Below are 14678 nucleotides of genomic sequence, written 5' to 3'. Positions count from 1 at the left end.
AGAGGGAAGCGCGCTTGAAGGTGAGCTCCAGTTGAGGCTCGGAGGTGAGCTCAGTTAACCCTTTAACCAGCAGATCAACAATATTGTTGACCCACTCTAGGCGGCCACAAAATGCCTCTCCCTAAAATTTAGAACGTGTTCCTCCAAATTTAGCATTTTTATAAAGTAGCCTCTGAAATAAAGATGTATGAGTCGTCAATAGATGGCCGTAATGACCGTGTTCAACCTCAAAGTGCGTCGTCGTCGTCTTCTTCGCGCGCGCCACGTTGGCAGAGTTCTGGCCTCAGCAGATGCCGATATCCGAAGTTAAGGGTGGCGACAATTTTATTTCTTTGTAGAGGCGTCTCTAAACGTGGCCCGTGCAGAATAGTATCACCTATTTCGCAGCAGAAGCGGCAGTGCCGGACGAAATAAATAGACTACAAAATTGTCGGGCTGCCAGAATAAGGTAAAAATTTACCGCCAATGATGTGCAGTCGGCTGTTTGTTTTTATTTCCACAATTGGTTTGAATGTGATACTGGACATGTAAATGAACACAGAAAACTTTGTTTAGAACTACCTTTGCGTTGCCGCTTGTGTGTGAGCTGCTCAAGGTCACTTTTCTTTTTTTTTTTTTTTGGGGGGGGGGGGCAGTTTATGGCGGGAATCTGAGTACTCGTGTTCATATAACGGTGAAATAAGCTTCGCGGAACGTTAGCTTTTCATCACTTCATTTTTTTTTTGTTCTTGCCAGCAAGTAACGTACTTATCTTCCTGGAGCCATGGAAATAACGGTGTTTTATGGAAATCGTAGTCAACACAGGAGGTCAGAGGGCGCTGTGCTCTCTGCCATAAAAGTGTGTCAGGCTTCAAGTCCACCAAATGTGCACGTCTTTTTGCGCCTGAAAAGCGGCAACAACTGTTTTCTTCAATTACAGCTCAAATAGGACATGACTGACTCATGTCAGTGCGCCAGCTTTGTGCTCCTTATCTTGGCAGATCAACAAAATTGTTGACGTACTGTATTTTTTGACATCCTTTTTCAAACGCATTCCCATTTTTTTGGATGCACATTTAGACTAACAAAAACTAATACAAACGAAGGAAAAAATTATGGCATCGCTTTATCTGGTCTTGCCAGTTAAAGGGTTAAGCTTCTTCACGACGCAGCGAGCAGCTCGGAGCCGAGATCCAGGGAGCACTACGCGTGAACGTCTGCTATCTGTGAACGCTGGGGAGTAACTGATGTGAAGGGAGATGCCGAACTTGAGGACGCGTGAGCGACACACGACTGCTCACTCCGGAGTATAGTGAACTATACTCCGGAGTAACACACATTGTGCAACGCTGCCCAGTGATGGTCGCCACGCCCTCAACAGACACGTCCCTCTCTCACGGTCTTACTCCCTCACTGGGTGCATCTATTCGGCCGCTCCGCCCCCTCAGTGTTAAAGGGGGCATGAAACGGCTAGAAAGGTCACTGACAAATGTTTTCAATGTGCAGAACAAATGCTTCCGAGCATTCGTTCAAAGTAAAACTCATCGGAAAAAATCCAGCGATTTGTTATTTATTTTTAAAAACAGCCTTTTTTGAAATTCGCAGCTGGAGAAACTGCAGAAAGAACACGAGCTAGCCTTCTTCTCGCTGCGCGGTGAGCAAGCTGCGAAACCGACTGACTACGAAGGCCAGGTTGTTCGCCTGGAGCAGCAGATTGACAAGTACCAAACTCTGGCTGGCATTGAGGAACTGGCCCGAAAGGCTCGTGATCTGGATGCACCTCAGGCAGTCGCGGTGCCCCGACGGGCCCCCGTGTTGCAAGCTGTACCACAGCGGTCTCGGGAAGTCCAGACCACCCTCGTGTCCCTGCGGTCATGCGAGGCCCAGACTGCCGCAATGGCAACCTGCGAAAAAGGGGTGCAGGCGCAGTGGAGGTTTGCTGTGGGCATGGTTCAGACGGACGAGGTGGAGCGCTCAACGCAAGAGTCTCAGGCGCAGGTCGACACATGTCACCGGGAGTGCCAGACAGACGAAGTGCCCACTAGCAAAGAACCTAGTCCAACTTCAGTCTCTGTGACCAGCCCTGCTGCTGTGCAGCCCTCGCCTCCTCCCCCTCCGCCACCACCACCATCATCCTTTCCTTGCGCTCCACCGCCTCCTCCACCTCCTCCTCCTTCATCCTTTCTGGGTGGGGCTGCACCCCCGCCTCCTCCCTCTCCACCTCCTCCTCCGCCATCCATTCTGGGTGGGGCCGCACCCCCGCCTCCTCCTCCTCCACCCCCTCCTGCCATGGGCATGGCGCCCCCACCACCACCACCACCTCCACGGCCTTTCCCAGCCATGTCCTCCATGCCCCCTCCTCCGCCCCCACCACCGCTGATGGCGCCTGTCCATGGCATGCCAGCTCCACCGCCTCCTCCCCCACCAGGAATGGGGCCTGCACCGCTGCCAGCGCCCCCTGTGGGCGGCTGGCACAGCGCATATGCCATAGCCCGCAAGCAACCCGTGAACCCGAAGGCACTAATGAAGCCCCTATACTGGGCGAGAATTCAGGTGCCCGCACAGCAGCCAGAGAAAGCTCCCGAGAAGGAAAAAGACCACAAAACATTGTGGGAGTGTCTGGAGGAGACTCCTCCTACAGACTGGGCTGAGTTTGCTAACCTGTTCTCAAGACAGATCCAGGAGAAGAAGCCAACTGCCAAAACGAAAACCAACCAGAAGAAAGGGAAAGAGGTGGCGAAGCTCCTTGTCCAGAAGCGGTCACAAAATGTAGGCATTCTCATATCGAGCCTTCGTCTTGAAATCTCAGGCGTCGAAAATGCTATCTACAACTTTGACACATCGATTGTAAGCCTGGAAACTCTGCAAGTTCTGTACGAAATTCGCCCCACGAGTGAGGAGCTCAATTTGATCCAAGACCATCTGGCCCTGAAGCCCGACATTCCCTTGGACAAGCCAGAGCGCTTTCTGCTCGATCTGTCTCGCATCCCCGAGTATGCCGACCATGTGGGTTGCATTATCTTCCAGTCGACGTACACAGAATCCATCAGTAGTGTGGAACACAAGCTCAACAACCTCAAAATAACATGCGAGACGCTGCTGCACAACAAGGAGGTCCACAACATTCTGGGTCTTATATTGGCTCTCGGTAACTACATGAACGGAGGGAATAGGAGTCGTGGACAGGCTGATGGCTTTGGCCTCGAGATCTTGGCCAAGCTGAAGGACGTCAAGAGCAAGGACAACTCTTTAACTCTTCTTCACTACATTGTCAGAGTCTATATAAGCAAGTTCCAAGAGAGAGCGGACATCACCCGGGAGAAGTTGAAATTTCCTCTGCCTGAGCCGAGCGACATGGAGCGGGCTGGGTTAGTCAGTTTCGATGACATCAGGGCAGATCTTAAGAAGCTTCACTCCCAGGTCGAAGGTTGCGAGACGAAGGTACAAAAAGTGCTGGCAAACTCCGACGCCGAACACCAGGAACCCTTCAAGGAGCAGATGAACATTTTCCTCAAGAAGGCTTACAACGAGCACAAGGAGCAGGAGGAGAACCTTGAGGAATGCCGGCTAAAATTCCTGGAGACCAAGGAGTACTTCAGTCTGCAGCCAAAGTCCAAGAACGAGTCCGAGTGGCCCAAGGAGTTCTTTGCACCGTGGGTGCCCTTCTGCAACGACTTCAAGAACATCTGGAAGAAAGAGGTGCAGCGCAAGATCAAGCTCGATTTTGAATCAGCAAGGAAGAAGGTGAAGGACCTGCAGGAGGCAATTATTGACCTGGCAAGCGTCGTAAATATCAGTATTGCTCTCAACTGAAAATAAATCCTTATCAACTTCTTCGTGTCAAGATTCGGGCGAGATGATTGCTTATTCCACGCCCATGGCAGGTGCGTTCGCGACGCATGATAGTGGCTTTATAATATAAACAGCCAACGCAGCGGCGAGCTTGCAGCAGTCTTCACGATTTTGATTTGCAGGTGCAGGTGGCTTTCACGATCTTCCGAACATCTCCAAAAGCATAAGGAACCACAATACGAAATTACACACTCTGCAATAGCTAAAGCAAGGTGCTTACCTCTAGCCGCATGTCGTAGTCGACGCTCTTCATCTCGATCACGAATTTTGCGATTACATCGGACAGCCCCACGGCGCTGGAAATTTCTTCGCGAACGCCGTAAACGGGCTGAGAAGCATACATATCTTTGCCAAATTGCACACTGGTACCTTTGAAAGACTCTCATAGAAGCTGCCTCATTTGAATCCTGGAAGCAAGTGCTTCATAATGCGAGACCCGATATACTATTGGGCGCCGTAAACCGCACTGAAGAAGCCGCCACAAGCCACCAGCTAACGGCCACTTTGCTCTTCCACTAAGACCCAGTAACACTAGTCTCAACAATAAAGTTTTTTCTCTCTCACATCAACGTTTTCAATTCGCCTGAATCCGCGAAATAGCACGCGACTGCCGCTTCGTTCTGCCATTCTCGAAATACGCGCTGGAGGCGGAACAGACATAATGCGAACGGCTGTGCGGTAGGTGATGCTAGAGCTCCGGCAATGGCAGTGCCCTCATAACAGCGCACGTGGCGTATAGCATTAATAAAAGGGCATCGTAATTAGGCTTAATTATTCGTAATTAAAGATTGTGCAGGAATACTCACCTACATGTGGTCATGATGACCAGGCATTTGAAAGCGTCTACGAACTGCGGAAAGGAAAGACGCCGTATACTTTACTAATAGGCGACTTCAATGCCAAGGTAGGGAAAAAGCAGACAGGAGACCAGGCAGTGTGTGACTTTGGTATTGGTCTACGAATAGCGGGCGGCAGTTATTAAGTTTGAAGAGTGCAATAACTCACGAATGATGAACATTTTCTACAGCAAACCGGAAGTGGACATGAAAAATTCTTAACGGGGAGATTAATAATAAAATTGATTTGGTGTGTTCTAGCCCCGCCATTATGCAGGATGTAGATGTAATCGGGAAAGTGCAATGCAGGGACCACAGGATGGTAAGGTCTGAACTTATTCTAAAGCTGCAGAAGGAACGAAACAGATTAGTAAGAAGTCCATGAATGCATTACTGGTGAGGGGGAGTGCAGAATAGTTCAGGATCTCGCTACAGAAAAGATATTAAGCTCTAACCGAGGATGACAGCATTAGCCTAGAAGCAATGTCCAATAATTTCGCAGATATCATTACTGAGTGCGCTTTAGAAGTAGGCAGTAGGATAGTTAGAGAGGATACTGGTAAGCTGTCTAAGGAGACGAAATAGTTATTTAGGCAACACCAAAGTAAGAAAGCTTCAAATTCAACAGACCAGATACATTTGGTAGAGATATCAATGCTAATCCATGAGCCCAAATTATCCGAAGTAAGGAAGCATAATATGGAGAAAATTGATCATGCTGTAAAGAGTAGGGGAAACCTAAAGTTGATGAAGGAGAAAAGAGGCATAGGCAAAAATCAGGTGTATCCGCTGAGGGACAAGGCGGGCAATGTCAACATGAATATGGTCAAGATAGTCAAAGTTGCCAAGGGGTTCTATACTGTTCTCTGCCGTAGCCAGAGAGGTCAGGACAATAATGAGTTTGGCGGTAGGGAAAACCAATCAGACTTACCCGCAGTGACGAAGGACGTATTTGATTCAGTATAAAGCTCGACGGTCATAAAGGCATTGCGAAATGAGGGTGTAGACGAGTCGTACGTGAAAGTGCTGGACGATGTATATACTGGCTGCACAGCAACCGTAGTCCTGTTTTAAGAAGTAACAAAATTTTTATGAAGAAATGTGTTAGGCAAGGGGACACGATCTCCCCAGTACGATTCATAGCTTGAATGGAAGAAGTATCCATAGGTTTTCAACGAGAGCAGTTAAGGGTAAGGGTAGATAGAAACTACTACAGTAATTGTCGATTTGCTGATGACATTGCCATGCAGTAACTCGGGAGAAATGCAAAGAATAATTCATGGCCTTTATACGAAAATTACAAAAGTTGGCTTAAAAATCAATCTGCAGAAGACTAAGGTAAGGTTCAACAGCCTCGGGAAGAAACAGCAGTTTACGTTAGGTAGCGAAGCACTGGAAATATTAGGCGAATATGTAAACTTAATACAGGTAGTAACCGCAGATCCGGACCTTGAAAGGAAATAACAAGGAGAATAAGATTGGGACGCAGAGTATTTGGCTAGCACTCGCAGTTTATGACTAGCAGCTTTTCGGTATCGCTCAAGACGAACGTTTATATAGTTGCATATACATGTACTCACCTATAGGGCTAACATGTCGAGGTCAAGGGGGTTCTACTAAAGTTGAGGAATAAGCAGAGGGCTATGGAATGTAAAATGGTACGGGCAGTATTAAGAGATACGAAACCTGCAGAGTGGGTCAGAGAAATACCTCAAGTTACTGACATTTTAGTGCAAGTCAGGAAGAAATTTACATGAACAGGACATGTAGTGCAAGGTGTGTCTCATCGATTGACATGTATAGCGGCTATTGGCAAATTGATTTCGAGAAAATATTGGTTGGTTGGTTGATTTGTGGGGTTTAAAGTCCGAAAGCGACTCAGTCTGTGAGAGACGCCCTAGTGGAGGACTCAGGAAATTTCGACCACCAGGGGTTTTTAACGTGCACTTGCATCGCACAGCACATAGGCGCCTTGCTTTTCGCCTCCATTGAAAAGCGGCCGCCGAGACCGGGATTTGATTCCGCGTCTTTGGGAGCAGTAGTCGAGCGCCGTAACCACTGCGCCGCCCCGGCGGGATGATTTCGATGAAAGAGATCGCTAGATGACCGCATTCATCACACCGGACGGCCTATTCGGGTTCAATGTGATGCCATATGGCCTCTCACCAGCATCGTTTCAACGAGTAATGGAATTGTTCTGGCGGGCTTGAAGTGGCAGATTGGTCAGGTATACTTGGATGATGTCGTTGTCTTCTCCTGTAGCTTCGAAAACCACTAAAAAAGGCTTCGGACAGTGCTAGAAGCTATCAAGTCATCAGGGCTAACTTTGAAAGCAGAGAAGGGCCACTTTGCCTACGAGGAACTGCGATTCCTAGGTTTTATCATTAGCAAGGAAGGTGTTCGCCCATCCAGAGAAAACGGTTGCGATCACGCACTTTCCACCTCCCGCCGACAAGAAAGCGTTACGCAGGTTCTTTGGGCTATGCGCTAATTATCGACAATTTGTCAGGAACTTTTCGCACATCGCCAAGCCGTTGACGCAGCTTACAAAGATTGACGTAGATTTTAAATTGAAAGGGAAGCAAGAAGAAGCCTTCGTCAAGCTTAAGCGCCGTCTACAGTCCCCTTCTGTCCTGGTCCACTTTGATGAAAACGTCGAAACTGAACTTCACTCCGACGTAAGCGGTTTGGGCCTAGGCGCGGTTCTCGTTCTGAAGAGTGCAGGACAGGATTAAGATATCGCCTATGCCAACCGTTCAATTTCGAAAGCTGAAGCCAATTATTCGACAACGAATAATGAATGTCTTCACATCATTTGGGTGACATAAAAATTTCGCCCCTATTTGTACGGACGACCATTCATGGTTATGACCGATCACCATGCTCTCTGCTGGCTCGCCAACTTAAAAGATCACTCCGAACGCCTTGCAGGATGGAGCCTAGCGTCTTCAAGAACTCGACGTCACAGTGGTCTATAAGTAGAGCTGCAAGCCCTTTGAAGCAGACTGCTTGTCACGAGCTCCCCTTGATGCGCTACCGAAGTAACAAGGCGAAGATGCCTTCTTGTGACCGGTAACGCCAGCAGTTTTGTACAGCAGGAGCGCTTGGACCCTGAGGTAAAAGACCTTGCTGATTACCTCGAAGGAAAGATCGCTACCCCTCTTGCTGTGTTCCGGCATCATTTATTGTCGCTCGCCCTGTACAACGACGTCGTCGTTTATAACTGCGCAACCAACATAAAAGCACAGCTTCTTGTAGTACCCAAAGTCCTCTTACATGAGATTCTGCAGGCGGTGCACGATGAACCGACAGCAGGGCATCTCGGATTGGCGCGCACGTTACCCATGATACAAGAAAATTATTACTGGTCGCGGTTGCCTGCCAACCTTGTTAAATATGTGTGATCGTGCTGTGAATGCCAGCGACGCAGAGCAACCCTGACGAGACCTGGTGGTTGGCTGAGCCCCATGCCGCCGCCGAGTAAACACTTTCAACAAATTGAGATGGACCTTCTAGGCCCCTTCCCAGCTTGATCACCAGTCACGCCGAAGCCAAAGCCGTGCCTAATGGTACCGTAGCACCAGCTGCTAAATTTTCCGCCGAAAGAAGTTTTCTGCGAGAAGGCGCTCCTGAGGTGATCATCACGGACAGAGGAACTGCATTTACGGCTGTGCTCACGCAGGTCATCTTGCACTACAGTCTAACGAGTCCGCTTAGGACAACTGCCTACCATCCCTAGGGCAATGGGCTTACGCAGCGCCCCAACAAAACGACCGCAGACATAATCACCATGTACGTGGACGCCGAACACAAGACCTGGGACCCCATCCTGCCGAACGAGATATTCACGTATAAGAAGACAGTCGAGGAGAAGGCGAGAGCGACTCCGTTCAAGCTTGTGCACGGCAGGGAGACCACAACGACGCTCTACGCAGTGCCGCCGCACGTAACCAACGAGGACAACTTTGACATCGCCGCCTACCTGCCGCGTGTAGAGGAAGCCCGACGACTCCTACGGCTGCTTATTAAAGATCAACGGCGACATCAACACCTGGCGATATAACTTATGACGATGCCGCGCAGAGTACAAGCCAGGAGACCAGTTATGTTTTTGAACTCTAATTTGCCGCCATGGGCTAAGCGAAAAGTTATTCGCACGATACTTTGGGCCACACAAAATACTTCGCTGCGTTGAATAACTCGACTATCAAGTCATTCCTGACAGTACGAGAGCATCACTACGTCGGCAGACGCGCCCAGAAATTGTACATGTTGTTCGTCTGAAGCCTTATTACGCGCGTTGAATAATCACTGGCGTTTAAACTTTGTAACTCTATGAATAAATTGCTTTGTGTATTTTGGAACATCAAGGCGTTCAAGGCGTTGTTTTTTAAGGGGGGAGTAAAGGCGCGAAATCTTCAAAACTGTATTTGTTGTTCTTTAGGAGCCGTTGTCATGCGGCGTTATCACTTTGGTTCTGGCACGTATATCAATTCTGTATTCTTTGTTTGCTAAATCTCGATGTCGCGAGACTCATTTTATCAGTTTCTTTGTCGCGCAAGGTGCGCCGAGATGTGTCTCGACGATTTCGATGACTCGCGTATGTCTCTGCAATGTTCCAAGTAGCTAGTAACAGTTTGGGGCGTTATCTACAGATGGTTCTGAGCAGCCTTTAAATTGAGCGTTGATGAGTGCGACAGGTATTGTTTGTTCAACGATCGACGAGCACGTTTGTTGATATCACCGCCGAGTTGCTTAGTTCTTTTGCGGGCGCAGGCCAGGCCAATTTTAATTTCAGCACTATCACGCCTGTGTGCTCTTTTCTTGTATACGGCCTTGTCACCGCCACTACTTGCCAATAACCTGTATTTGTCGTCCTCTTTATCAATAAAAATCCTTAGTGCTCATTGTTTATTGGTAAACTTGGGATCTACTCTGTCCTTGTACCACGGATGTCTTTTATCAGGCGGAAAGGTTTTTACTTATCAGTCATTAGGACTACATGATCAAGGCGCCTCAGTCCTAGTAATTACTGATTAATTTGTGCGTCTTGATTGAAAAAACGCTTGAAGAATATTGCGGTGTTCTCTGGTTTGGAATGCAGTCCTTGTAGGTGTGCCAAAAACACAAAGATGACAAGAACATCCTTGTCTATAAGCCATGGCTGTATCTCTTTTTACCTTTACAAATATTTTTTAAACGAATAGAAAGTAATTCCAGCCACCGTCTCCAGTGCGCCCAGTATGTCCCACAAATGATCGAACTCCATTGTCGCATGCCTCTTTATTTCAGAAAAGCTACTCACAGGAACCGACATTTCTTTTGTTCATATGAGTACCCTGAGTAAGTGAGAACTGATTGTCCTCTCACTTGCTTTGTTTTTTGGAATTCATTCTGCAGTTCTTCTATCACACTATCATTCTCCAAGCAAGCCGAAACTTTGTCCTTTATACACTAGATACCAGCATTTTATACGACTGTGGTTCTTTATGGCGGCTTTCTCCTCATTTTTTGAAAACGAAGCTTACCCTTTTTAATGTCCATATAATGGGGCTTGGCCATTCGTTTTCAGTTGGCACACCCCCTTTCCTTAATGTTTACTTTCTATTGGGGCACAATTTCTTTATAATCAAATTATGATACCACTCACGACCTTTCAAGTGATACATAAAATAATCTTCTAACCCCTTTTGCCACTTCCCACTCCATTGCTCGTGCAATACCATTGCACCAACAGATCTTTCTTTCTTTCTCCGACAAAAAAACTTCGGACACTTCTTTTTTGTCATCCCTATTTTCGTTGGGGTCGCCACATATGAACTTCCGTCTTAACTGGAGCCCAGTCAGGGGGATTGGAATGAATCAGTTTGTGTTTGGTTCAGGAGCGGCGTGGTTGCCTGGCTATCTTTCTCTGTCGGCCTCCCGGCACGACAGCACGGGAACGCCCACACAACATAGTGTCAGAAATGACAGCAGCATGCTAAACTCGTATTGAAGCAGCTCTCAACGACCCTCAACGGCAAAAAGATGCTCACGAAAGAAAGCGCCCAGTAGGCATAGTTGCTAGGCCTCACTCTGCAACCGCTAGACGCGTTCGACGTCTGCAACCCTGCAAGTTGGTCGTTATGGAAGTCTCGCTTCGAGGACTATGCCGCTTTCTCCGGTCTACGAAACACTCCGCTAGACATGCAAGTACATACGATTCTGTACTGTATGGGCAGGAAGCTCGCTCGCTGCTAGACACTTTTTCATTCGACACTGCCACGTTAGCCGCCTACGACGCAGTTGTCAAACACTTCTCCGAGAACTTCGAACATCTCTGTAATGAGCTCTATGAGTCGTCTCGGTTTCACAAGCGCATTCAACAACCAGGTAAGAGTGTCGGCGAATTTTACGCCGAGCTGTTCTAGATAATCAAACGTTGCAACTACCAGTCACCGGCAGTGGAAGAACGCTTGGTCCGCGACAGGTTTGTCATTGGATTGCTCGACATGCGTCTCTCTAATAAGCTTTGCTGCTTCCCGAAGGTAACTCTGAAAGAAGCTTGGACGCAATCTTGTCAGTCCGAGGATGCGGACAAGGAACGCTCACTCGCACAGTCTACCTCGCCAGGCATGGTCAACACTAATACTGCGACTCAAAAGTTTTCGCGACGGCCGGTCGATGCCAGAACGCGCTCACTGGATGTGGAGTCGGAACGCTATCGTGATATTCTGGTGTGTTTCTTCTGCGGCCGCGCATTTTATAGACGCTCAGACTGCCTGCCAAAGAGCTCTGTCTGCAGCTGCTGTGGTACGACAGGTCATATTGCTGAGATTTGCCGCTCTAAGAAGTCGAGGCAGGTCTAACTCAGTCCCATCCAATTGCACACTTTCGAGAAGCCAGCTAAAGCCAAGAATGTGCATTTCACAGTCGACAACTACACAACTCACTTCAAAGTAGACTCAGGTGCCGAGGTTTCCGCAGTTTCAAGTCACTTCCCCGATGGCCGGCTGAGCTCGCCAAGGTAGATGCTATTTTGACAGGGCCCTGTGCCTAACCTCTGCTTGTAGGAAATCGTATTTGGCAGATCTATCTCGGCAAGGGAAGATCTTCTGCCAGCGTCTTTACGGCATTCACTCACTTTCAGTACCTTTACTGGGTCTACCAGCGATCCAAGCTCTTGAAGTTTGGGTACTGTCAACATTTTGTGTGCTGTCAACACTCTTGAGCCAAAGCTTTATGCTGAACTGTTCTGCGTCCTCGGCATGCTCAGAAATGAGTACATCATTCGCTTGAAACAAGATGTGCTGTCTCACTCAGTGCCCCTCGACGGATACCAATCCCGTGGCGTTCAGTTGTTCGGCAAGAACTTGAAAAACTCGAAAGCCACGCCGTCATTTGCCGTATTGATAAATCAACTCCATGGTGCGCCGGACTTGTGGCAGTGTAAAAAAATGTAATGTACCGTTTGTGTGTGGACCCGACTCGACTAAACAATTTCTTCGCGAACGCCGTAAACGGGCTGAGAAGCATACCTATCTTTGCCAAATTGCACTCTGGTACCTTTGAAAGACTCTCATAGAAGCTGCCTCATTTGAATCCTGGAAGCAAGTGCTTCATAATGCGAGACCCGATATACAATTGGGCGCCGTAAACCGCACTGAAGAAGCCGCCTCAAGCCACCAGCTAACGGCCACTTTGCTCTTCCACTAAGACCCAGTAACACTAGTCTCAACAATAAAGTTTTTTCTCTCTCACATCAACGTTTTCAATTCGCCTGAATCCGCGAAATAGCACGCGACTGCCGCTTCGTTCTGCCATTCTCGAAATACGCGCTGGAGGCGGAATAGACATAATGCGAACGGCTGTGCGGTAGGTGATGCTAGAGCTCCGGCAATGGTAGTGCCCTCATAACAGCGCACGTGGCGTATAGCATTAATAAAAGGGCATCGTAATTAGGCTTAATTATTCGTAATTAAAGATTGTGCAGGAATACTCACCTACATGTGGTCATGATGACCAGGCAGTTGAAAGCGTCTACGAACTGCGGAAAGGAAAGACGCCGTATACTTTACTAATAGGCGACTTCAATGCCAAGGTAGGGAAAAAGCAGACAGGAGACCAGGCAGTGTGTGACTTTGGTATTGGTCTACGAATAGCGGGCGGCAGTTATTAAGTTTGAAGAGTGCAATAACTCACGAATGATGAACATTTTCTTCAGCAAACCGGAAGTGGACATGAAAAATTCTTAACGGGGAAATTAATAATAAAATTGATTTGGTGTGTTCTAACCCCGCCATTATGCAGGATGTAGATGTAATCGGGAAAGTGCAATGCAGGGACCACAGGATGGTAAGGTCTGAACTTATTCTAAAGCTGAAGAAGGAACGAAACAGATTAGTAAGAAGTCCATGAATGCATTACTGGTGAGGGGGAGTGCAGAATAGTTCAGGATCTCGCTACATAAAAGATATTAAGCTCTAACCGAGGATGACAGCATTAGCCTAGAAGCAATGTCCAATAATTTCGCAGATATCATTACTGAGTGCGCTTTAGAAGTAGGCAGTAGGATAGTTAGAGAGGATACCGGTAAGCTGTCTAAGGCGACGAAATAGTTATTTAGGCAACACCAAAGTAAGAAAGCTTCAAATTCAACAGACCAGATACATTTGGTAGAGATATCAATGCTAATCCATGAGCCCAAATTATCCGAAGTAAGGAAGCATAATATGGAGAAAATTGATCATGCTGTAAAGAGTAGGGGAAACCTAAAGTTGATAAAGGAGAAAAGAGGCATAGGCAAAAATCAGGTGTATCCGCTGAGGGACAAGGCGGGCAATGTCAACATGAATATGGTCAAGATAGTCAAAGTTGCCAAGGGGTTGTATACTGTTCTCTGCCGTAGCCAGAGAGGTCAGGACAATAATGAGTTTGACGGTAGGGAATACCAATCAGACTTACCCGCAGTGACGAAGGACGTATTTGATTCAGTAGAAAGCTCGACGGTCATAAAGGCATTGCGAAATGAGGGTGTAGACGAGTCGTACGTGAAAATGCTGGACGATGTATATACTGGCTGTACAGCAACCGTAGTCCTGTTTTAAGAAGTAACAAAATTTTTATAAAGAAATGTGTTAGGCAAGGAGACACGATCTCCCCAGTACGATTCATAGCTTGAATGGAAGAAGTATCCATAGATTTTCAACGAGAGCAGTTAAGGGTAAGGGTAGATAGAAACTACTACAGTAATTGTCGATTTGCTGATGACATTGCCATGCAGTAACTCGGGAGAAATGCAAAGAATAATTCATGGCCTTTATACGAAAATTACAAAAGTTGGCTTAAAAATCAATCTGCAGAAGACTAAGGTAAGGTTCAACAGCCTCGGGAAGAAACAGCAGTTTACGTTAGGTAGCGAAGCACTGGAAATATTAGGCGAATATGTCTACTTAATACAGGTAGTAACCGCATATCCGGACCTTGAAAGGGAAATAACAAGGAGAATAAGATTGGGACGCAGAGTATTTGGCTAGCACTCGCAGTTTATGACTAGCAGCTTTTCGGTATCGCTCAAGACGAACGTTTACATAGTTGCATATACATGTACTCCCCAAGCAGCACACCAGCATTGGTCCAACAATGGTTCATCACTGGAAAAGAATGGCATCAATATTGGACTGATATTGGCATTTGGGCATTTTACTACATTCTCCATTCTTGGCCCATCTTTCGTTCCAAGATTGGTCCAGTGTTCAACCAAGCTGGAGCCACCAATGTAGGCACAATATTACACTTTCCATTCATGCACCATGATTCTTGCCAATACTGTCCAGCATTATACCATCATTGTATTACCAATATTTGTTTAATACCAGCTATTCCATTGATGGCCCATTGTCAATGCCAATATCATACCAATGGTTAGCCATTGCAGGTGCACTGGCTACTCCATTCATGCCGCATATTGTCGATGCCAATATTAATCGAATGGTTTATGGGTACACCGGCTACTCCATTCATGTACCATTG

General features: G+C 47.3%; 1 protein-coding gene across 1 annotated transcript; it reads left to right on the top strand.

Annotated features, from left to right (window-relative positions):
• Window positions 1–211: 211 nt before the first annotated feature.
• Window positions 212–3792, top strand: LOC146184468 (formin-2-like). Its single transcript, XM_084608550.1, has 2 exons — window positions 212–232; window positions 1585–3792. Exons 1-2 carry the CDS (start codon window positions 212–214, stop codon window positions 3790–3792), a joined length of 2229 nt encoding a protein of 742 aa, XP_084464676.1.
• The last annotated feature ends 10886 nt before the right edge of the window (window positions 3793–14678 follow it).

This window comes from Amblyomma maculatum, chromosome 7 (assembly GCF_055883805.1).
Source record: "Amblyomma maculatum isolate TAMU_Amacu chromosome 7, ASM5588380v1, whole genome shotgun sequence".
In the NCBI taxonomy this organism is placed as follows: domain Eukaryota; kingdom Metazoa; phylum Arthropoda; class Arachnida; order Ixodida; family Ixodidae; genus Amblyomma; species Amblyomma maculatum.
This window is presented reverse-complemented; position numbering and strand designations above follow the sequence as displayed.